Source organism: Phaenicophaeus curvirostris, chromosome 5 (assembly GCF_032191515.1).
Source record: "Phaenicophaeus curvirostris isolate KB17595 chromosome 5, BPBGC_Pcur_1.0, whole genome shotgun sequence".
Taxonomy (NCBI): domain Eukaryota; kingdom Metazoa; phylum Chordata; class Aves; order Cuculiformes; family Cuculidae; genus Phaenicophaeus; species Phaenicophaeus curvirostris.
The window spans coordinates 46,921,146-46,943,801 of record NC_091396.1 but is presented as its reverse complement, the minus strand read 5'-3'; the positions used below and the strand labels follow the sequence as shown (position 1 = coordinate 46,943,801).

Genomic DNA, 22,656 nt, shown 5'->3' with positions numbered 1-22,656 from the left:
GCAGGTGCTGCCTCCCACCCTTCCTCCACCCGCCAGGCTGCCCAGGATGGACCCTCCAGAAAGACACGTGGCAAGAGCAGCCTGACACGTGCTGAGGGGGGAGATGGGCCTCATAAAAGAACTCACAAGGAGCCACACATGTCTCTCTCTCTCACTCCCATGCTCTCATGCTCTCTCTCACCCATCACTTCGATTGGACCAGCCTGGACCACACAGCCTGGATGAAGCTGCTGCAGAGACAATGTGTTCCCGAGAACTGCTGCTGCCATCGATGTGGGGATTTCTTTCCTTTTACCTTCTCTCTCTCTCTTTCTCTCTGTCTCCCTCCTGTTACCTTATTGTGTGCATGTTGGATCAGATCTGAGTGACCTGGGCTGTGTTCAAGGATCAGATGGTGCTCTGAACAGCTTGGGATCTGTTTCTGTAACTCTGGGAAGTTGCATCCCCATGACTCGGCTGTGCACCCGGGTATTTTGGTCTGCTTATGTTTACCGGAGCCAAAATAAATATTATTTTGATTTTTACCCTGAGAATGACCTTCTTGGCCTCCAGATCACCTCATGGATAATTGACCCCCCCGCCAGTCAGTCCTGGATGTGAGCGTGTGGCTCATGGGTCCGGGGCAGAACCATGGCTTATCCAGCTGTACAGCCCTGCTCATAATTTTGCTCTCCTTTGGGTTTTTGATGTCAAAGTATGTTCTTTCTGCTGTGAAGTAACCTGGAATATATGTTACTCCCATATCAAAACTAAAAGAAAACAAGCCAAAATAAGAGGTAGTTCCCATAGTGGAAGCTAAATCTTGACAGTACAAAAGGCCACTGGGGAAGCAGCTAGCCTGGACAAAGCCCTGAAGAGCACAGAGAAAATACCTCAGTGACAACTGCTGTAGTTAAAATGAATTATACAGAAATCAATATAAACATTTGATCTACAATTTTCCTCAAGCTGCAAGGAGTCTTTGGGACTCCAGAATTGAGGACAAGCCTTTCAGTCTCCTTCTCAGCCAAGAACAAGTGAAAATATTCCTCAGAATTAATACAAGGCTTACCTCACAGCAATGCTGAAAAAGCTAGGCTAAGCTCTCCATCAGCAAAATGAGCTGATGCTGTGTACACCAAGGCTTTGTATAATACCCCATTACCTGCAGAGCAAAAATGTTACTAAGAGACCATTACTAATGAGAAGACCACTACTAAGCAGACTGCTGATAGGTTCTACCAAACTGCTACTGGAAAGTGGTAGAAAATCCTAGGTAGAAATCCTGATATAGAGTAAACAATTAAATACAATCACAACTCTTCTTCTGAAAAGGAAAAACCAACTTTTTTGAGCAGTATACTAGGTGTTGTTGTCTCACATAAGCTCAGAGGATGAGAGATGCTCTTTCCTTTTCATTGTACTGATGTTTAAATTCACCAGAATCCCCTTGGGACTTCAAGCAGAGGTGTTTGGACACAAAATGGCAATGACTATTAATCTGTGCTTTGAAGTCAATTCTCCTACTAGGCAGCACTTGTAACTGCAGCAGAAATACAATAGAGCCAACTAATGTATGAACTTTCTAGCTCTGAAGTGCTGCAGGGGCGCCCTTTGTATAGGAGCTTTCAAATTGTGAGCTAGTTCCGTCTGTCATTTGGAAAAGACAAGAGGTGATAGTGCTGTGATTCAGGCATTTCAGCAGGGATTTTTGGCAGGACTTCTTGTTTGTTTGTTTTTATGGGCAATCTTAATACCAGTGCAGAAGCATAAAGAGAGGGAGGCATTTTTGCAGATCCCCCTTTGAAAGTTCAGGATTACAGTGGTGAAAGGCTGCTGCAGGCAAGTTTGAATCCTCTTTTTCAACACAGTGAATGACTGGAATAAACTCTACTGTGATTCAGAAGCCAAAGCTTTAAGCTGTTTATCAGAGGTTGCATTATAGCAAGAAAGTGGCTGGGAAGGGTATTTGCTTTGTTTTCATAGCAGATTGGATTAGAAGAGAAATAGATCTCATTTCAGAAGTTAACCTACTTTAATATCAATGATAATGATGATACTTGGGTGTATTACAGAAGCACAGGCAAGATAGCCTGTCCATGAATAAAGCTGAGAAGCTGGACACCAGAATTCTTCAGGTTTATTCAAACTTCAAGGGCTTTTTGAACAAAAAAATCAGGATGATTGACTTCTGCTACTGATTAAGTCTGCTTAGCTCATTGGTAAGCTAGGTGGCCTTGACATCATCTCTCCCTTACCTTCACACTATGGTAAGATAAAGTATACCCCACTATGACAAATGTTTGTTTTCTTTTTTTTTGGGGGGGGGAGGTATTCTTTTTTTTAAATGCAACTGTTAATATTCATAGACCAAGGCAGGTCAGATTTTGCTATTGAATCACTATATAAAGTGATATAAAAGAGACATATAGCCAAACACTTAAATATGTTTTCCATATGATGGCTTACTGTGCTACCTGAAATATTTACGTTTAATTTTAGGGTCTTTGTTAGAATATCAGCTCAAAGATGACTTTGCAAAGCTATTAAACATCATGTCTGAGCTTCATGGTTTAGAAATTCACAGGAGCATAACAATCATGAATACCTGTGAAATGAAAGTTAACTGCAGATCAAGCCTAATAAGACAGAAAGTTAATTAAAAGAAGCAAAAAAAAAATAATCTAATCATATTAGGCTTTCCTTAGCTATAAAGTAAGGCAGTATATAGTTAGATTTTAATAAGAAAGTCTATTAGTTTCTCATAGACTCTAATTTCCTTTATCTGTATGAAACACAAAATTTCTCATACAGATTTCTTTCTTCCTGATGAATTCATTATTCCTATTCATACTCTTATTCTAATTAATAGTCTTAAGAACAGTCAAAATAGATACTAAACTGGAAATATTCTGTTAAAAGAACAAACACCTGATTTGGGTAATTCTACTACTGGCAAGATTTGCAGCTTTGAACTTTCTGAATTAAAAAGGTGTTCAAATTCTAACATCAGTGCCCTGAGATTTATGGGCTTATTAGGGTATTAATGAATGACATTGTTTTGAAGTTAGAAGAGAAGTATCACCTTCAAAAGACCCATTATAAACATTTGAGCCTGCCTGGGTCTTCTGTTGGCTTTTGACAGTAAACATGGAAAGGAAAAATGGACCAAGATTATGCTAGAGAAGACTTGGTAGATTTGCCTGTTACTCCTAGTGCCTAAACAACACAAGCTAGACTTTAAAGCAAAGGGGCTCCTTTTCACAACCTTCTATGGCTTTAAGTCATCCATCAAAATGGAAGCATGCCAGAAGCCAAACTATCAACTGCTTTGTTTCTACTATATGTTACACAGATACATGCAAAGGACACTCTCCTCAATTTGTAATGATTTCAGGGGCCTCATTCTTGGATATGTGAATGTCCCACGTTTTCAGAAGCTTGTTTATTGGCTGTTGAGTCCACACAAGACACTCAAAATTACTTTGAAGTAAGTTGCCATTTCCTTTTTATAGGTGCATCACAATTCCTTATTATCATCTTACTTCACTGTCTGGTAATTTAGTAGTGGAAACCTGCATTGAAAAATACAGAGAAAGGGAACCAAGTGGAAATCCAAATATTTAACTTCAAAGAGAAGACTTTGGCACAGAAGCACTAAGCTTTGGGATAAGATGATAGCTCTGTGTGCTCTGTCTTCATGGGCAGTGCACACAGTTAATGCAAAAAGCACTTAATTTCTGCTTTTTCCTCAGTTTCACCTTTCTCTTAGAAAAATACATTACACTTTGAAAACCCTGCCATGGAGTTCTATGCTTATTACGTCTCAGTGGATGCATTTCTAATCTGAAAAATATCTGATCTATTTCCAGCTCTAAAGATACTCTTCATATCAACTCTCTGCCAACTCAAGTTTGGTATCAGAATCAAGTTTTGGTCTTCTGTCGTCACTACTCATGCAGGTCAACATACCTTGTACGTCAGTGACCTTGTAGCTACCTCATTGCCTTCAATGATTTTACAGAAGTATGACAGATTGAGCTTGTAAATTGGACATAGGTAAATGACTCCATTTACAGAAGTGAGAAACAGGTTAGAATCTAGCCCCCCAACTCCATCACTGTCCAGGTGCCATAGGGATTAATAGGATACAAACCCATTATAATCAGTGGACTGGACTTGAAAAGCAAGCACATTATCAGTGAGGATGAGGAAAGGCTATTTGCTTATCTACAGCATTCAGATATAGCTATGGTTGGAATTGTTCCTTTTTCTTTAAGAAATATGAATTTTCATATTGAAAAAATAATTTTATTCTGAAACATTTCCTCCCCTTTACTAGTCACATTCTTCTTTTAATCTTAGCAGTAATTTATCCTCCTACTAACCTTGCAGCAGTTATGTGCCCTATAAATCCTTTTCTCCATGCATTTCTCAAACTTTCTCCATATTTCTCTTGACTAAAGTTTGTTAGCGAGTCACCTAAGGAAGCATCTTTCTAACTTCTCTGATTACAATATTTACAAAGTGGAGACAGCAATATACATGGCCCTTCTGAAAAACTTCTTTTTAATAACAGCAAAATATTTTCAAAGTCTGAGATAAGCAATGCTACTGAAGTACCAGCAGTACATTTCTGGTCAAATACAGTACCTGACATAGATACAGGACTGGGTGTTCTGTCAGATAAGACCAAGAAGATCCAGAACACTACCAAGTGCAGAAATAAAAATGGAAGCTGTAATGGCTTATTTTAAAGACAACATATTTTCTAAGCAACAGGAGGGTTCACCTCTGCTCCCTTCAAGTATACTAAGGTGCAGAGCACAGTTGCTCCAGCTTAGCTCAAAAAACTAAGTGAAAGTCAGAAGCTGCCAGATCTCAGAAAACCAACAGGCATTTCTCTTGTATTCAAACCACACAGAATTACTAGATTGTTGTAATGAAACAGTAATAAGTGTGGCTGATATGCACCTTATAAAAACAATCTGTTGTATTCAAGAGTTGATCTTTGAAATACTCCATCTAGTCTCTTCTCTGTATTAAACCATATAGATTTTTTCTTTATTTCAGACTTTGATTTAAGGTCTAGCAAATTATTTATGGCGATTTTTTCCCAAATATTAACTATTCAAACTCAGCCCTAATCCTAGGAACTGCTAAATACTTTCTACTCTCATTAACCCCAGTGAAAACTAAAGGCACGCAATATCTCTCAGAATCAGGCTGCCAGGTTTTCCAGCCATGTGGTTAATGTAATTAGCAATTATGCATGCAGATGCATATATATAGGATCTACACACAGTTTTTTTGAATTTTTGACCATGAAAGTATTTAATTTGCATCCAAATTTCAAACTGCTACAGGGATCCTACTGCTGACTGCTTCCTTTTCCAAAAGAAAAATCAACATCATGTTCATAAATGTTCTGGACACAGGTTTAGAAGGGTTATAAACAAGTGAGGAATGCAGTGAAAAGCTTCTGCTGTTGTTATTTCAAGCCTATTTACTAGAGCAGTCTCCCACAAATTCCTTCTGCATACAGACTTTTTCATACACGCAATGAATTTCATAATTCACTGCTTATGATTTGATGTTCAGTTCTGGTAAAATCCCCTCAATCTGAAACTTAAGTGCACGATTTGCTACTCATCTGCAGCAATTTTATACTGATAATAATGCTTGTATGTGTTCTTGCTGTCTCATTGCTCTCTATAACTACCTGAAAGGAGGTTGTAGAGAGGAGGGTGCTGGCCTCTTCTCCCAAGTGACAGGGGACAGGACAAGAGGGAATGGCCTCAAGCTCTGCCAGGGGAGGTTTAGGCTGGACATTAGGGAAAAATTTTTCACAGAAAGGGTCATTGGGCACTGGAACAGGCTGCCCAGGGAGGTGGTTGATTCACCTTCCCTGGAGGTGTTTAAGGCACGGGTGGAAGAGGTGCTAAAGGGCATGGTTTAGTGTTTGATAGGAATGGTTGGACTCGATGATCCAGTGGGTCTCTTCCAACCTGGTTGTTCTATGATTCTACATTAGTGCTAAGTAAGTGGTAGAGCACGTGCATCATTTCTTACAGCAGAATCGCTGAGATCTGAAATGTGATGTGCAAGCCTGGGGGCCAGGACAGAATACTACCAGCATTCTGTTTTCATACCTAAGACACTTGCCAGAACTATCTGAAATCTGTTGTCATATTCTGTAACTGAGTAAGGCCTATATTTTATAGATATACTTACACATACTATATAATATGCATTACATTTATATAGATATTTTTATACACACAAATTTATATACACATACAGACATACACGTGTATGTACACATACATGTCTACATATGCGTACGTATTTTTTCCCCTAATTCCTATTTCCAGCACCTTTCCCAGTCCTCCAGTCAGAGATGCTTCGCTTAAATTTCTTGGATTTCATAAAAGGAAACTGCATTTGTCATCCCTTAATTGTCTGTCACAAAGTATGTCTTTCCTTTGCACCAGATCCCTATGCTTATTAAGCTTTCCAACTGTTTTCAGAACTCAGGCTGTATATAAGCAGAGGCTTCATTGTAACGGAGCAGAGAGATAACAGTGCCTCTCTACATGTCTTTGTCACTGCTACCCCCGAAATGATGTGCACAGTTCTATGCATTTCATTACCAGAAAAGAACAGCACAAGGCAAAACAAAAGAGAAAATTGATAAAGAACTGCTGTTCAACAAGAACAATGATCATTGCTCTAAGCTGGTGTCTGAAATCTTTAACTTCACTGCAGACAGCTCATTCATCTTGTTTTGCATTAGCTGATATCTCCCTTGAATAAGAAAATTAATGTAATATGACATACCACAGTAAAAGCTGTCATTGCCCTAACATGACTGGATCACCAGAAAAATAACCTCCTGGGGCGTGTATCTGACAGAAGGTTTAAGAAATCTGTAGGATCAAAACGCAACCTTTGTTTAAAAGTGAAGGAGAGATTAACTGAGGTTTGAAAGTGAAAGAAGAATTAAGACTCCAAGGTCTTATTTTCAAGTCCTGCCATTCAGACAGTCCGTAAAGGCCTGGTCCATGAAAGGATTAACTAACTCTTCTCAGCATATAAATCTAAAATTTAGATCTTTGAAGCAAGTGCTCAGCTGCACTAATATCCACAAAGCTCCTCTCAGCCACTGGAAAAAATTATGGCAATACAGCTATAAAATGTTGTTGGAGCTAGTGAACATATACACATGCAGCAATCTCCAGGATCCAACTGCTAAAATTAATTTTAAATAAGCATGTTGAATGTGTAGCTGGCATCAGAGATCAAATCCCAGTAAAATACAAGAAACAGCATTGCTTTTATAGGGATTTTAAAGTAAAAGAAGTGGACATCAACAGCAATTGAAAATCCAGTATCATCATAAAGCTAGGTCTTCACAAAAAAGTCTGTTTTTAAAAGTTACCTGATTTGGTGCTCAGATTCCTAATTAATTAGCTTTAATGGAAGCTAAGCGAATTTGGTATGGAAAAAGAAACAAAACTGATTTGGCAGCTCTTGTTTGAACAATTACCACTGACAAGACAGGTCAGCAGAAAACTTGTAGTTTGTCACAAGGAAGGGAAGGTCATTTGGGAGGTGAAAATTAAAAAAAAATGCCAGAAGAATAATGATTCTACTGCTTCAATAGCAAATGAGGTACAGATGACTGAGATTAATTCTGCCTATGCTATCACTTCTTTGCATTTACTGTAGAAAGCACTACCTGAATGCTCGTTTTTCAGCAGAGAACCATGTAAATGTCTTTTCAGAGAAGGTAAGATAGTGAACAAATGACATGTTTCCCTACTCTTCCCATATAGAGGAATAATTACTACTAACAGACTGAGCTAGGCACACAAATTACTGTTTTCATCTTTAAACAATCCTGTTATTAGAATAGAGGTGCTCCAGGCACAACATTTGCAGTTTGTTTTACCAGCTGTTTTTAAAAATATTGCCTGAGTGAAAGAAATGTTTTCCCCCTTTCTCTCCAAAATATTTTTTGTTTGCTTTTCCTTTCCAAGGGAAAAGTAATAAATACAGAAAACAACATATGTGGGAAAGATCACACAGCTTTGGGGATGGGCTTTTACCATTGCTTTTCAAAGTATAATGAAAAGCTATACATTAAATAACTTAAGATGCTGAAATTCACTGGCCAAACTCCTTTGATAAATGTAATTAAGATTTTATTCTTCTAACACAATTGGTACAGAGCTAGTGACAGTCATTTCTCATGGGAAAAAGTATGGTATAATGTTCTGAAGAACATAACAGGGACAAAAAGGAAATTGAAAAACTGAGAGACACTTGTACAAACCTCCCAGGTTGGCTAAAATTGAAAGTTACTAGTCATATTTTCAGAAATTAAAGAGACAAGTGTAGTGAAATCTCCACAATACACTTATGACTAGAAAAGTTTAGTTTGTTTCATAATAAAATACTTTGTTAGAATGTGAACTTTTAATTTATCATAATTTTCAAAATGAAAATGTATTTTAAGACAATAGTTGAAATTTGCATTGTATGAGTCATATTTTATTGGTTTTAATTTGACACAAGTAGTTCAGATGAAAGTAAACTGAATTCCCATGGTACTTTGCTAACAACAAATCTTCACTTTTTTATCAAAATGAACCAGGGCACGAACACATTCAACTACCATCCCAGTCTCTGGATTTCCCTTGGACTTACATGGTATGTTAAAGCACATGAAGAAAAGGGTTTCAGGCAAACCTGGAAGCCTCTTGGTTATCTTATCAGAAAATAAAGCTCAGAAGTAATTAATCATTTCTTACGCAGAACTCACTCGCTCTACTGCTGTGTGGAGCACATCACAGAATTCTGTCCATAGGAAGGATGCTCATCAGCTACTGGAATAAGCTCAGAGTGGGCAGTATGTCCAATCTACTGTACAAAAAAAGTACTTTTTTTGCTTCAGATACATACATACTCCTGGTACACTGTCAAGTCCCTTGACTTTCTCTTAGGCTGTCAAACCCTCCTTAATCCACCCCACACTCTCTGAGAGTCCCTAATTCCCTGGCAGAGATAAGTGATTCAAAACCTTGCCAAAGGCACCACCCTGCTCCGAGTTTAGACATGCTCCAGAGATCCTCTGTCTCAGACTATGTCTAGATCTCAAACCCAAGAATTGTACTTGCTTGTATTCACAAAACACCTCCCCCAAAATGCTGGGATGTACTAGCTGCTTTCAGAGTGATACAAATCCAAAGAGTTGAATAACAGAACTTAACAGGAGTAAGAGAAAGAAGATAAGGCAACATTTAATCTATTTGTTCTGCATTTGCTTACAGAGCTCCTAAACAAGTTTATTCTATTCTTCTATTTCAGTTCCCCAAAGTGCTCCCTTTAGCCAGAACATAAACATAGCATTAACAGACATATAAACACATTTATACAGAGAGAGAGAGCGCGCTCCTGCTATGCAATATGTTATTGATACCTGTTTCAACACTAAAAGAATTAACATACAAGACAAGCACAGATACTAGAAGAAATACAGATCTCCATGCACTCCACAGCAGATTGTTGCTTCATGGAGAGAAGTCAAAAAAAGAAATTAAAATTATATTTTGATCCCCCAGAAAATACCTTGAACTAATTACAGGGCTATTTTTGCTCTTTAGGCTGTGAACTGCAAAATTGATGAAGTATCCAAAATTTCAGCAGTGACTGATCAGTAGCTGGTAAAACTAGTACCTAAAATCAGTCATACTGGTCTCAGTACCAAGGAGGAAAAAGAAATTCTTGACATCCATTAAAAAAACCCAAAATAAGCTTAAAAATGCTTTGTGGTTCTGCTGTCCCACAAAGCTAGAACAACTTTCCCCCCCTTTGTGTTGCCTCTGATTATTTATTGTTCTGATATTGAGAGAGAGTGAAACCCACGAAAAGTGTTGGAATTTTCTTTTTCCTCTAAAAGAAGCTAATTTTGAATTTTTGTATGTTTGTATGTTACACAGTTGTAGTTCCTCTTGAATGCCAAAAGATGAGATGATGATCCTTATAGCACTCAATGGGACTAAGCAACTTCAGTTTTATGAGACTCAGAAGTAGGAAAATGAATCCTCAATAGAGACTCTTTTGTCAGGCTTTAATAATGTATTAGCACAATGAAAATGCAGAATAAAATATGTTGTTGAATTAGTATACATGTAGGATTTCAAATAAAGTCAATTTAATTTTTTTTATTCTATCCCTAATTTCAAAACTGATATGATCTTTGTCTCCTTCTCAGATGGCATTTAAGGTTAGTGTTAACACCTCATGTTACTTAGTAACTGGGAATCCTAGGTACTTATAGTTGGGATAAAACACTGATTTCTAGCTCTTGTGATTAATACATTGGAACGGAAATGGAGAGGCAGAATGAAGTTGAAGTAATAACCCCTTTGACTTGATTATAAGCTTTGGTATCTCATGATCTACTTGGGTTGAAAATGGAAGGCAAATAGCTTTTCCTGCTCTAACGAGGTATCATTCCAGGTGTTATAGTTCACGTGAACATCAGCACCTTTGTGTTTCTGATACATAATGTACCTTCAGGTCCAGGCATGATGACCAAAAGAAATATATAATAACACCTTTTAGTAGCAAAAGTGTATCTCTGTCCCTGGCATCTGTAAAAGCTCAACATGTTTTGGCTCCAACAGATATTATATATCTTTTAGAAATCAGATAGTTTCTACTTGTTTAAGGCTAACTAATCAATCGCTGCAAACATTTAATGGTCTAATATAGACACACTTGCTTTTGATGCAAAATCTGTTCCTGAGTCATGTGCTAGCTCTTCTTTCCCACTGAATGTCATTGGCTATTTTTTCTTCCTTTCCCATATATTTTATGAAGCTGAAAATCAAAGCTAACAGGGACAAAAAGCAAGTCCCAGCAGGTTGAAAATATCATGTCTTAGTATTTTAGACATGTGTCAGCTTGATAACATAGGCACAGCACTAGAGGGATTGCCAGAATGTGACAGTGCACATGGCTTCAAGTTTAGAGAACACGCTTTAAATAAAGACTGGAAGGCAGCAAGGGCAAGGTAGCCAGACTGTAGGTCTGATTCTGATCTCTTCCTGATCTCAAATGCAAAACTAGGGCAATTTACACCAGCTAAGTCAGGCTGAAGAAACTGTGAAGTTTTTGAAGCAAAATTCTGGATTAGGGTGCGAGTTCAAGTGATGGAAGTGCTGATACTTAAGATCTGTATATTGCATTAATTTACATAGCCCAAGCATGGCTAATTCCATTGCACATGTTAATTCTAGAGGAAAAAGTGATATTTAATGCCACACTGATGTTCCTTGACATGAAATTATTTGGCTTTCGTATCCCTCACTTGCTTCTCTCGGCATTGCCAGTTTAGGAGCTGTACCTGCTTCATAAAAATACAAAATAATGTTTCTTGCCACAGCAAGTGAAGAGATCAATTAGAAATAAAACCTTAATAACAGTATAGTTTGCTTGTACGTTTTTGGTAGCTAGAAGTATAATACCATTTTGGTGTATTGTACAGAAATTTGCACCCTAATATCAAAGTCCATTAAAATATCAATTAAATCTCCTTATTTCCCTTCATCTCTGCCTCATTTAGCTAAGAATTAGGTCATTTACCCTGCCTTACAGACAGGTATATGAACAATACAGATGCACAGTCACAGAAGGAATCAACAGCACATCTGGGAGCAACACACCAGAGTTCAGGCTTTTTATCCTTGGCTTTAACAACTCAACCCTCAGCTCTCGCCCTTGCTCAGTGAAAAACGTCACAAGAGCTGAAGTCAGTAAAGAGAAAAAAAAAGTATGAACTAACTGTTTCAAGTGACAGAAATCCATATCTACACCTATTGGGATAAAACCAAGCACAGTGGGAACCTCCATGGCATCTCCTGTGCTTCAGTGAGCCTCTTTGCAACAGAAGGATAGTTGCAGGCATCACAGAGGCTACATAAGGCAAACAAAAGCAACCATTCAGCAGGACATAACAGCTTTGCCACAGCCTGGAGGCTACTATCTTGATGCATGGACACTTAATTTACTCATCTCAATACTCCAATATGAAGGTTACCCTGAACTTCATGATGCAAGGGGCTACATCTTCGATTGTTCTGCTCCAATAACCTGCCACTTGAGCTACAAAAATTGTTTCTTTTGCTGTTAGCCTTATAACAGGACTGTTCTGGTCTATCTGACAGAGGGCAGTATTACACAAAACTATGAGCTTGATGATTATAATATAATTTCATAAGCAGTTGCTTTATTTAAGCAATTGACAAGAAAAAGCCTTAGCTTTGGTAGAAAATAATAGTTGTGAAAAACACTTAGAGATCCAAAATCGAAATCAAGGAAGTTTCTGCTAAAATTAATAGCACTCAGTAATGTCTCTCAGATTATATATGAATTAAGAAAGCTGAACTGAGCATAAAATCATGGGTTCTTATGGGTGAAAGAAAAGCTATCCTGTTTTTATCCCTCTGCCAAGTACAGGAGATATATCTTGGGTAAGTTAAGTGAAATAATTAAATTAAATCATTCCACGCTGTAGATCTGAACACATCCCATCACTTCCCTCTTCTGGTAACTCTTGCTTAAACAGGTGAGCCTTATAATGTTCTCTTGTGAAAAGAGTTCATAGATTTCATCATCTCATTTTCCCTGAAGAACAAATGTATTTCTGCCAAACCAGCTAGGTTGAAAGTACGTGTAAAGCATCCTTTTTGTGAAGTCATGAACAACATCTGCAAAGAAACTGACTTTCTTAACTAATTTGAGCTAACCCACTAATGCTGGCTGGTGTATCCCAAAGCATTGAGGCCTTCCATGCCACTAACATGGCTAGTTCATTCAGCAGGAATAGAATCAAGGATACTGGGAAATGGACAAATGTACAAACCAAAGCATGTCTTTTCTTAATAGTATTTCGTGTCCAAGCAGACCCATAAAAAGTCATCTTGTTTCCTTCTGCCTTACCCACTATCACATATTACTGGAACAAGCTGCCCAGGGAAGGTGGTTGAGTCACCTTCCCTGGAGGTATTTAAAAGACGGGTAGACGTGGTGCTCAGGGACATGGTTTAGGAGTAGATAGGAATGGCTGGACTCGATCATCCAAGAGGTCTTTTCCAACGGGGTGATTCTATGATTCTATCATTCTACATTAAGATTTTATATTTATAATGCATATGGCAGAATACACTCTGGATGCATTTCCAGAATTGTTCTCAAGTTATACAAGTAAACATCAGCAAGACAGTTTTTACCAGCATCAGTAAAAAGCCAGACATCACACAGCTACAAACAGAAGACTGGCCCCACAGACTGAAGATGCAGTACTCCTGGAAATCTTAAGCACATCCTATATTCTCTTGACTACAAATGAACTATGAACTGTGGATTTTAGGAATACATTCACATAGATACCATTTAAGCTGCATGTGCAACATGATATTCCCTTCACAGGACTGTCTCTTAGAAAAGGGCCTACATACATTCCATTTAACATACAGCCTGCACCCTGCAGCATTTTCTGGCATCTAAAGCACAGATAACAGGAGTTCTCACATTAGGAGGTTGGCACGCACATACAAATCCTCTAAAAAGCTTACAAAGAAATCACTCTAGTATTATTTCAGTAAATCATTTCCAAGAGTAAAATGATAACAGAGTTTGAAAACCTTTCAGCTGCAAACTTTGTCATCTTTAAGCTGTGTGGACACCTTGTGACTTCCAGACCAAAGCCTTGTGGTGACATGCAGAATGTTATTCAAAGCTTGGCACCCCTTTGTGTACCTCGGGCAGGTGGGGAGGGGAGGAGAGGAAGGCAGGGGGAGAGGGACAACAGAGCGGCAGAGAGCTGAACACCAGTTTACGAACAGAGAACAGAATCACATAACAACACTGGACCAATGGACTCCAAGACACATTGACAAGACAGATGGACACAGACAAGACGTAAGACCACTACTGAGAAATAAAAAAAAGAGCAAAAAAATCCATAAAATAAAGTAGATATATAATGCTGTGACTGCAAGAAGCAGCCAACGCCACTGGCATAACCTTCCAAAAAGAAGAAATTATAATACAACTAAAAACTAAAATTGAAACTATATCCCCCCAAATAATACACTACAGACTGGCTTGGTTAGCCTGAATGCGTAGCTCTGATGAAACACAAGATGGCATCATCACAGCCCATGCACCGGTTAATGAAGGCCATGGTTAGTTATATCAGCTAAACTACAGCATGCCATAAAAATGACCTCGCACTGACCCAAAAATAAAAGATACAACACATACTCTGCATTGCAATAAAATTCTTTTTATGCCATCTGTGGTTTGTAGGGCTTTCTTTGTTGGAAGAATTTTTTGTAAGGGAATGCAAGGGTAAAGGGAGTCTTTTTTTCCTTCTGTGTGTTTTTCCCCTGAACTCAATTAAAATAAAAAAAGGGAAAAGGGAAAAGATGGGATAAAGACTTTGCAGAAGTTTAAGAAAAGGTAGGGAGAAGAGAAAGTAAAAAGAAAGGAAGGGTAAGAATCTTCATTCTTTTGCACACAACTTTCTTGGCATGTCTGAAAAAGTGGATTTCTTAATGATGGCAAGAAAAGATTTTGTTGCCTTTATTGGTTTGCAGATATATATCTCGTTCTTGAGATGATTATACAATTGTTTTCTTGGAAGAACTCCAAAAATAAAAATTGAAAAGTACAGCAATGATTTTAAAAATTAAAAAATAGCAGTATGGCACAATTATGAGCCAAAAAATGGGTAAAGAAATATAAAAGAAAATAAAATGTCAATCACCAAAAATTCATGCGGCACAAGATGAGGTGAAACGACAGAAAATGTTCTTCAAATATATACAATGTATATATCTATCTATATATACACGAAATATATGTGCATATATCGATGGATATACCTGTATAATTTTTTTATTCTCCCTGCCCCACCCTACCCCAAGGCTAATTGGTAGATGAAACTATCGATTAAAAGTAAAAAAAAAAAAGGAAGAAAGTAAAAATGATAAAAAAGAAATTAACATGCTTTTTACACAAAGAAATACCAATCTCATGCATTTGTTCACACCAGTGGATGCCAGGGTTAGATGAAGGCATGAATTTCTGTGTAAACATGGGATTGGATGATACAGGCTACTGCTGATATTGGTCATTCATTACTTTAGTATATACACATATATATGCACACTGTATGTAGTGCATATATAGATAAATTATCCTCATGGGTGGGGCCTTTGAAGCTTACATAGGAAAAAAGACCAATATGCTGAAAACCAAACTCAGTATAAATTTCTAATACAAAAACAGAAACAAAAATTCCTGTTAGTCATCTGCATGATTAGTAAAACTTGTTCATTTGTTTTTGTTTTGCCTGTAGGATCGTAGCTAGGAAATTCCATCAAACAAGTGATGCTATTACACCCTGGGAAGTGCCATAGAGGAATCCCCCTCCTTTGTGTCCATATGGTATTCAGCTTGTGGGATGGGAAGACTATTTCACTGTGCACTCTGAGGCATGCACCCAACTTTAAAGGCCATTTCTTGTTAACAGCATAAGAAGCAGAGAAGAACCATTTTTGCTTGACACAGGATGAGATTGGACATAACTGAATACTGGATTTACAGGAGATGTTTCTCCAAGGAGAGCAATGAAAATTCCCTATGTGCTTCAAGAAGGCTGATGTTGTTTATGGAGAATGAGAGCCAAATCATCATGTCTGCTGGTTTCTTCAGTCCAAATTTCTCCACTGCCAGCTTACTGCTTTATATAGCGTGCTAGCTGCTTGTAGACTCTTAGAAGAGAGATTCTGCTTGTTTTCTGCAAATAAATCTGTACCTGGTTCTGCAGCTTACTTGGATGGAAGCTTGATTGTCCTAGCCCACAAGTCAGGAGCTTGAAGTGAATGAGTGCAGGCTAATAAATTAGGTACAGACACTATACTTGTAGGATACGTCCCCTGTGTATGGGTTTATGCTACAAAACAGCATGTAACTTCCAGTACAAAGAACTGTAGATTTTGGCATCTCTTTTGCTGTGTCCATCCCCTCACTGAAAAAGCTTACCAGTCTGATTAGACAATGCCAGCCTTATGATGTATGAAGCCTTTTTGTAAATGCAAAATAAATTTCTCTGGAAAAAAAATTGGGCCAGCCGGAAGGGAATGCTGGCAACAACACCACGGAAGAAACACAGGCTGTGCCAAGGCAGGAAACTAGGATTAAGACCTACAGACCATGTCAAGAAGTTACACTATGGTCTTCAGGCTGATTAGTGAGTGTTTGGGTCTTAATGTTTTGACTAATGCAATGAACAGCCTAGTTTATGATCTAAATCAGCTGCCCATCCACCAGCATCCAGACTGCCTAGCACCCAGACCACTGAGCTAAAGGACACACCTAATGGGAACAGGGCCAAAGGTATGAGGACACAGCAGCAGCTGCTTTCAGGAAAGTATAACTATAATCTTCATGACATTGAAGTATCAGTAAGTTCAGATTGTAGGGATGTTAAATAAAATGAATAGCAAGTATTTTTTATCTCTGAACTTGCAAGGTCTTCTTTTTCATTATGTAAAGTATAGCTGGCTTTTGGATTCAAAGTTATCATTACCATAGAGTGCAAGAACACTCAATCCCCGCATGCAGGAAATTGGGCATGGAAGGGAAGAGACCAGTGTGGTTCAGTTGAGACCTGCTGGTCAAACTGAAGATCAGGAGGGAACTGTTGAGAAGTGCAAGCAGGGACAGGGAACCAGGAAGAGTATAGGGATGCTGCCTGGATGTGTAGGGATAAAGTCAGGAAGGCTAAAGTGCAGCGGAGCTGAATTTGCCATGGGAGAAAAAGAATAACAAGAAGGGCTTCTATAGATATGTTAACCAGAAAAGGAAGGTTAAAGAAGGCGTATCCCAACTGATGAACAAAAATAGTGACCTCGTATCAACAGAGAAGGAGGAGGCTGAGGTACTCAACAACTTTTTTTGCCTCAGTGTTCACTGACAACCACTTTCCTCAACCCTCCTGGGTCAATGGACAACAAGATGGGGTCCAGGGGTGGATAGCACCTGCCACTGTGGGGGAAGATCAGGTTTATGACCACTTGAGGAACCTGAACATACATAAGTCTTCAGGAGCTGATGGCAATCAGGAGAAGTCCCTGGTGACTGCAAGAAGGGTAACATCGTGCCCATTTTCAAAAAGAGTAGAAAAGATGACACTGGGAACTACTGACCTGTCAGCCTCATCTCTATGCCTGGGAAGATCATGGAACAGATCCTCCTAGAAGCTATGCTAAAGCACATAGAGGACATGGAGGTGATTTGAGACAGCCGGCATAGCTTCACCGGGGATAAGTACTGTATGACCAACTTAGTGGCTTTCTGTGATGGGGTAACCACATAAATGGACATGGGAAAATCAACAGATATCATCTATCTGGGCCTCTGTAAAGACCTTGACAAAGTCCCCCACAACATCTTTCTCTCTAAATTGGAGAGATATGGATTTGACGGATGGACTGTTTGGTGGATGAGAAATTAGTTGAATGGTTTCATCCAAAGAGTAGTGGTCAATGGCTTGATGTCCAGATGGAGATCCATGACAAGTAGTGTCCCTCAGGGGTCCGTACTGGGACCAGTGCTGTTTAGTATTTTCATTGATGATATAGACAGTGAGATTGAGTGCACCTCAGCAAGTTTGCAGATGACACCAAGCTGACTGGTGCACTTGTCATGCCAGAAGTACAGGATGTCATCCAGAGGGACCTGGACAAGCTAGAGAAGTGGGTCTATGCAAACCTCATGAGGTTCAACAAGGCGAAGTGCAAGGTCCTACACCTGGGTCAGGGCAATCTGTGGTTTCAGTACATGATGAAGGGTGATGTGATTGAGAGCAGCCCTGCAGTGAAGGACTTGGGGGTGCTGGTTGATGAGAAGCTTGACATGAGCCAGCAATGTGTACTCACAGCCCAGAAGGCCAACCGTATCCTGAGCTGCATCAAAAGAAGTGTGGCCAGCATGTGGAGGTAGGTGATTCTTCCCCTCTATTCCACTCTTGTGAGAATCCACCTGGAGTACTGTGTCCAGTTCTGGAATCCCCAGCATAAGAGGGACACAGAACTGTTGGAATGGGTCCAGAGAAGGGCCACAAAGATGATCAGAAGGCTAGAGCACTTCTGCTACAAGGACAGGCTGAGAGAAGGGGTTGCTCAGCCTGGAGAAGAGAAGGCTACGGGAAGACCTTATCACAGCCTTCCAGTACTTGAAAGGGGCCTACAAGACAGCTAGAGAGGGACATTTTACAAGGGCATGTAAGGATAGGACGAGGAGCAATGGCTATAAATTGGAGAAGGGAAGATTTAGACTAGACATTAGGAAGAAATTCTTCATGATGAGGGGGGTGAGACACTGGAACATGTAGCCCAGGGGGGAAGTTGTGGATGTCCCCTCCCTGGAAGTGTTCAAGGCCAGGCTGTGTGGGGCCCTGAGGAGCCTGGTCTAGCGGGAGGTGTCCCTGCCCATGGCAGGGGGCTGGGAACTGCATGATCTTTATGATCCCTTCCAACACAAACCATTCTATGATTCTACGATTGCCACCACTTGTTAGAATAATTTCTTCTGCATACATATGTGTCTACAGAGGATGTCTGCAAACCACCTCAGTCAGGACAGGTCCCGTGATAGCTCCTGGTCTCTACCTAAGGTGATTTACAGAAATGCCAAAATATATAAATTCTAGAGGTAGGGCACAGAGGGGTAGCCAGCCTGCTACAGTATGTTTCTCAAGCTGAGAAACTCAGTCCTGAGTGGAGTGATTAAATTGCCTTTACACTGTCTTATTTTAAAGATGTGCAAGTATCCAGATTCAGAGCATATGCTCACTGAGATTCACGTCTTAGGTTCAACAAACAATCATAGTTAAGTGGCAATAAAACCTAACGAATGCTTCTCACAAGATGTTTAGCCAAAAAGAAGATATGATATTCTGATTTTTGAACTATCTTTGAGCACACCAAACCCAAAGTCTTCAAAAGGATGCTGTAGGGGACTGTAGCTGATCCCAAGGCAGGACCAATTTGAAAGTAAGAAATTTAGATTTTGGGATTTGATTCTGACCCATATGAAATCTGAAAGCTTTTGATTTGCAGGGCAGCATTCTCCACTGCCCTTGTCTTGGTTTTTGCACAGCCGGTTCATAGTGATGTATATCATATCTCACAGCTGCAGCAGTGAGTTCAGTAACCTTCACATTAGTGGACCGTAGCACTGAGGGTGATAGAAGGCCATGTTGTGGTGGTTGGCAGAAACTCAAGAGCTTTACAAGCTACACATTATCAGAGCCTGTGCTGGGTTAGGTCATTTAATTTTCAATTTGCTGCAAAAGCGATCAGGCAAACCAGAAGGCAGCGTAAAATACATTGACCTGTCAAAAGAACCGGATGAAGCAACTTCAAATGGGTCCAATTAAAATAAAATAAAAAAACACCCAAACCTACACACTAGAAAATACAAGCAAGATAATCCAGCTCTTTTCTTTCCAAGACGTATAAGTTTAGTAACAGATCTGGCATATGGCCAGAATCCTTACTTGGCTAGTGATGTGTAAAGGCAAACATATCTGCTCAGCCAAGCCAGCATCACTGGACTTTGATAAGCCAGCTCAGATTGCTTAAGTGCTCCAGTGCAGAACAGGCTGCATGATTGCCTTGATACTGGCTGTATTGCAGACACTGTTCTATGTTCCCTGGAGACAACAGACAGACAAAGAAAACTAAATGAGAAGCACCATAAACCTGTTACTTTTCCTTCTGATTATAATGGAATGAGCTAAGATTATGCTTTTGGAGGCAAAAAAGGATCCATTTATCCTTCCTGGCGATTTTGTACACCATGGCCTTTAAGAGCAGGAAACCTCAAATACGGGACGTGTAAACTTCATCAGCAAGGACCATCTAGGAGACTTTCTTAAGACATACCTAGAATCATAGAACTATAGAATGGTTTGCGTTAGAAGGGATCTTACAGATCATATAGTTCCATCCCCCCTGCCATGGGCAGAGACACCTCCCACTCAATCAGGCTGCTCAAGGCTCCATCCAGCCTGGCCTTGAACACTTCCAGGGATGGAGCATCCACAGCTTCCCTGGTTCCAGTGTTAGGCTAACTATTACTCTCAATGCCACAGTAATTTCCAAGAAAAGATTCATATTATAATGGCTCATGCAGATGACCATCTTGTAGAGGAGGAGTATGGTGTGATAAAAGATACCGCATGAAATTTTCAAGAATGTCTAGTAGTTTCGAGAGTAACTCCAGCAGATTTTTAGTAAATCATATTATTTTACACAGCAAATATTCAAATGCCTGTAGTGCCTATAGCTGCCGTCTGTAATGCTTAGCAGAATTTTCAAAAGCAAGCCATTTTTACAAATCTTGTTTTTATCTGTTTATAGCATTAGATTTGTATCTGTGTCAAGAGAGATGTATTCTTAGTCCAGAAATGTTGCTTTATGAAATTTCATGTTGAAATAACCTGTTTTACCAAATTTCTCCTCAAACTTTGATTTTTCCATTGGTGGCACAAGCTGAAAGCATTGCTATTATAATCCATAGCTATTGAAGTAATCATAATTTCTTTGTTGAAACACAAATTACAATAATATGCAAGAGGAGGAGTCTGATAACAATCTAATTTCCTCTTTTAAATGAAATACTTGGTAATCAAAATAAATAAGAAAAAGATGTCTTGAAATGTTCATGAAACTGTAATGAAATGATTCCTATCCATTCCCTTTCATATCAATTGTAGTACATTAGTCCTTTTAGCATGTTCCTATAAAACTCACACCTCACATTGAGGATAATCACTATGCTGGCATTTCATTACTACTTTTATTTAAAATCCCAGTACAAACACTTTTTATGCTTCACAATCTAGAATTATTTGGACTGCTTTTCTGCCAGGTAGGGTGTTGACAAACTCATAGAGATGTGTGAAAAAAAGAGATGGGAATAGGCTGAGCTCTCTGTTAGCATCAGTTGTTGTGTCACCATCTTCCCTGCTATCAAGGGGAAAGGAAGAGTATGGGTAGAAGTTCCCAGCTACAAGGCAACGCCAATCTCAGGTTACTGCATGACCAAGTTCTACCAAAAAATGCAGGCACAGCATGATGAATTGAAAAGAAATATGAAAGCCTTGGATGAATTTTAATGTTATTATTGTATTAATCAAATGGTTACAGTAAACTAGAAACAGAACATTTATAATGCTTTTCGTTTTTTTTTTAAAGGAAAAAAATAAAACATCCCAAACAAAAAAAAGAATCAAACCAAACCAAACTCCCCCCCAAACTACTTATATGTTTCACTTTTAAGGACAAAATATTCTAACCAAAATCTCTTTTTCTTTTAAATGTACACAGAAATTCGATGATGTCTGTTCTCTATTATAAAAATGCTTATTAACTCATGGCAAGCCTCAAAAAAGACTTGAAAAAGCCTGTAGGAAATAAAATAGACTGCAGTTGCCTGCTGAATCATATATTTCACCAGAAAGAAAAGCCATCAAATTATCAAAATGTATCTAAAAGGGAGAAGTTGAGTCAGTTCCACATGGCCAGTCCTTCTGACTCTTTAATGGATACATTTTGAAGCATCACTGCAGATAACAGGGCAAGAATTACTACTAATTTTGTTATGTTAGAACTATGTTTTTGTGCTCCCCAATTTTTTTGGGTTCACGGGAAACAAAATTAGTATAAATACATTACCATGTTAACTGTATTCAAAATCCCATGGACGAATGTATCCTTTTACAGTCAATCTTCAGAAAAACTAACAAAGATTAAACAATGCTAATAACCCATTACTGCTCCACTTTCATTTGCCTTCTGTTTTTCAAACTTTTATCCCCCCCACTTCATAGATATTTATTATTTGTCACATGACACACTGCTATTTTTGATTTCCCACTGTGTCAGTGAAGTAACTGCTACAAATGTGAAATGTTAATTAGCTGGGATCACTGTCAGGAAGTTTGGCTTTCCATGCAAACAACTTTATATTTAACAAATAGTGACTCCGTATCCGTGTTTTGCAGTTGCCAAGTCCATGGGATCTGATGCTTGGCTGCATAATTTTTATCTTATGCACAGCGTGTATATATACACATCAGTGTGTGTGTATATGAGTATATATATACACACACATATACACACATATATATACACATATATAATTATATATGTATACATTCACACACATATAAACATGTGTATGCATTGTTTTTTGCAAATTAAATCAGAAAGCAAGCAAAACAAGACTGACCTGACTTACCTGTACTGGGCTCACAGTCAATGAAATCTTCATCATCGCTGGAACATTCAGCTGATGAAACGATGTCATCTGTTGTCTGCCATGCGAAGGAATGCATTGAAGGAAAAAGAAGAAAGGAAAAAAAAATATAATATGCTTGCAAATCAAAAGGTTGTCACAAAGGCAACTAAGTATCCTAGGGAAAAAAAGGTTCAGAACTGTAACTTTTAAAATATTTAACTTGTTCTAGGCATTCAAGACATGCCTCTGTAAATGTGGCCTCCACGGAGCTGGATTCCCCTATCAAAG

General features: G+C 38.8%; 1 protein-coding gene across 32 annotated transcripts in view; it reads right to left on the bottom strand.

Moving 5' to 3' along the window:
- Window positions 1-22,656, bottom strand: part of NRXN3 (neurexin 3) — a 960,997-nt gene that overhangs the window by 19,616 nt on the left and 918,725 nt on the right. For 18 of the 32 annotated variants that reach the window (XR_011337550.1, XM_069858542.1, XM_069858552.1 and 15 more), the window contains one exon: window positions 22,360-22,444. Coding sequence is in view for 30 of the 32 variants with exons in the window: in XM_069858542.1 (XP_069714643.1) it covers window positions 22,360-22,444 (85 nt within the window). In the remaining 2 variants the exon portion in view is untranslated. The remainder of the gene's footprint in view (window positions 1-22,359; window positions 22,445-22,656) is intronic. The other 14 variants (XR_011337551.1, XM_069858543.1, XM_069858553.1 and 11 more) reach the window with 1 other exon arrangement.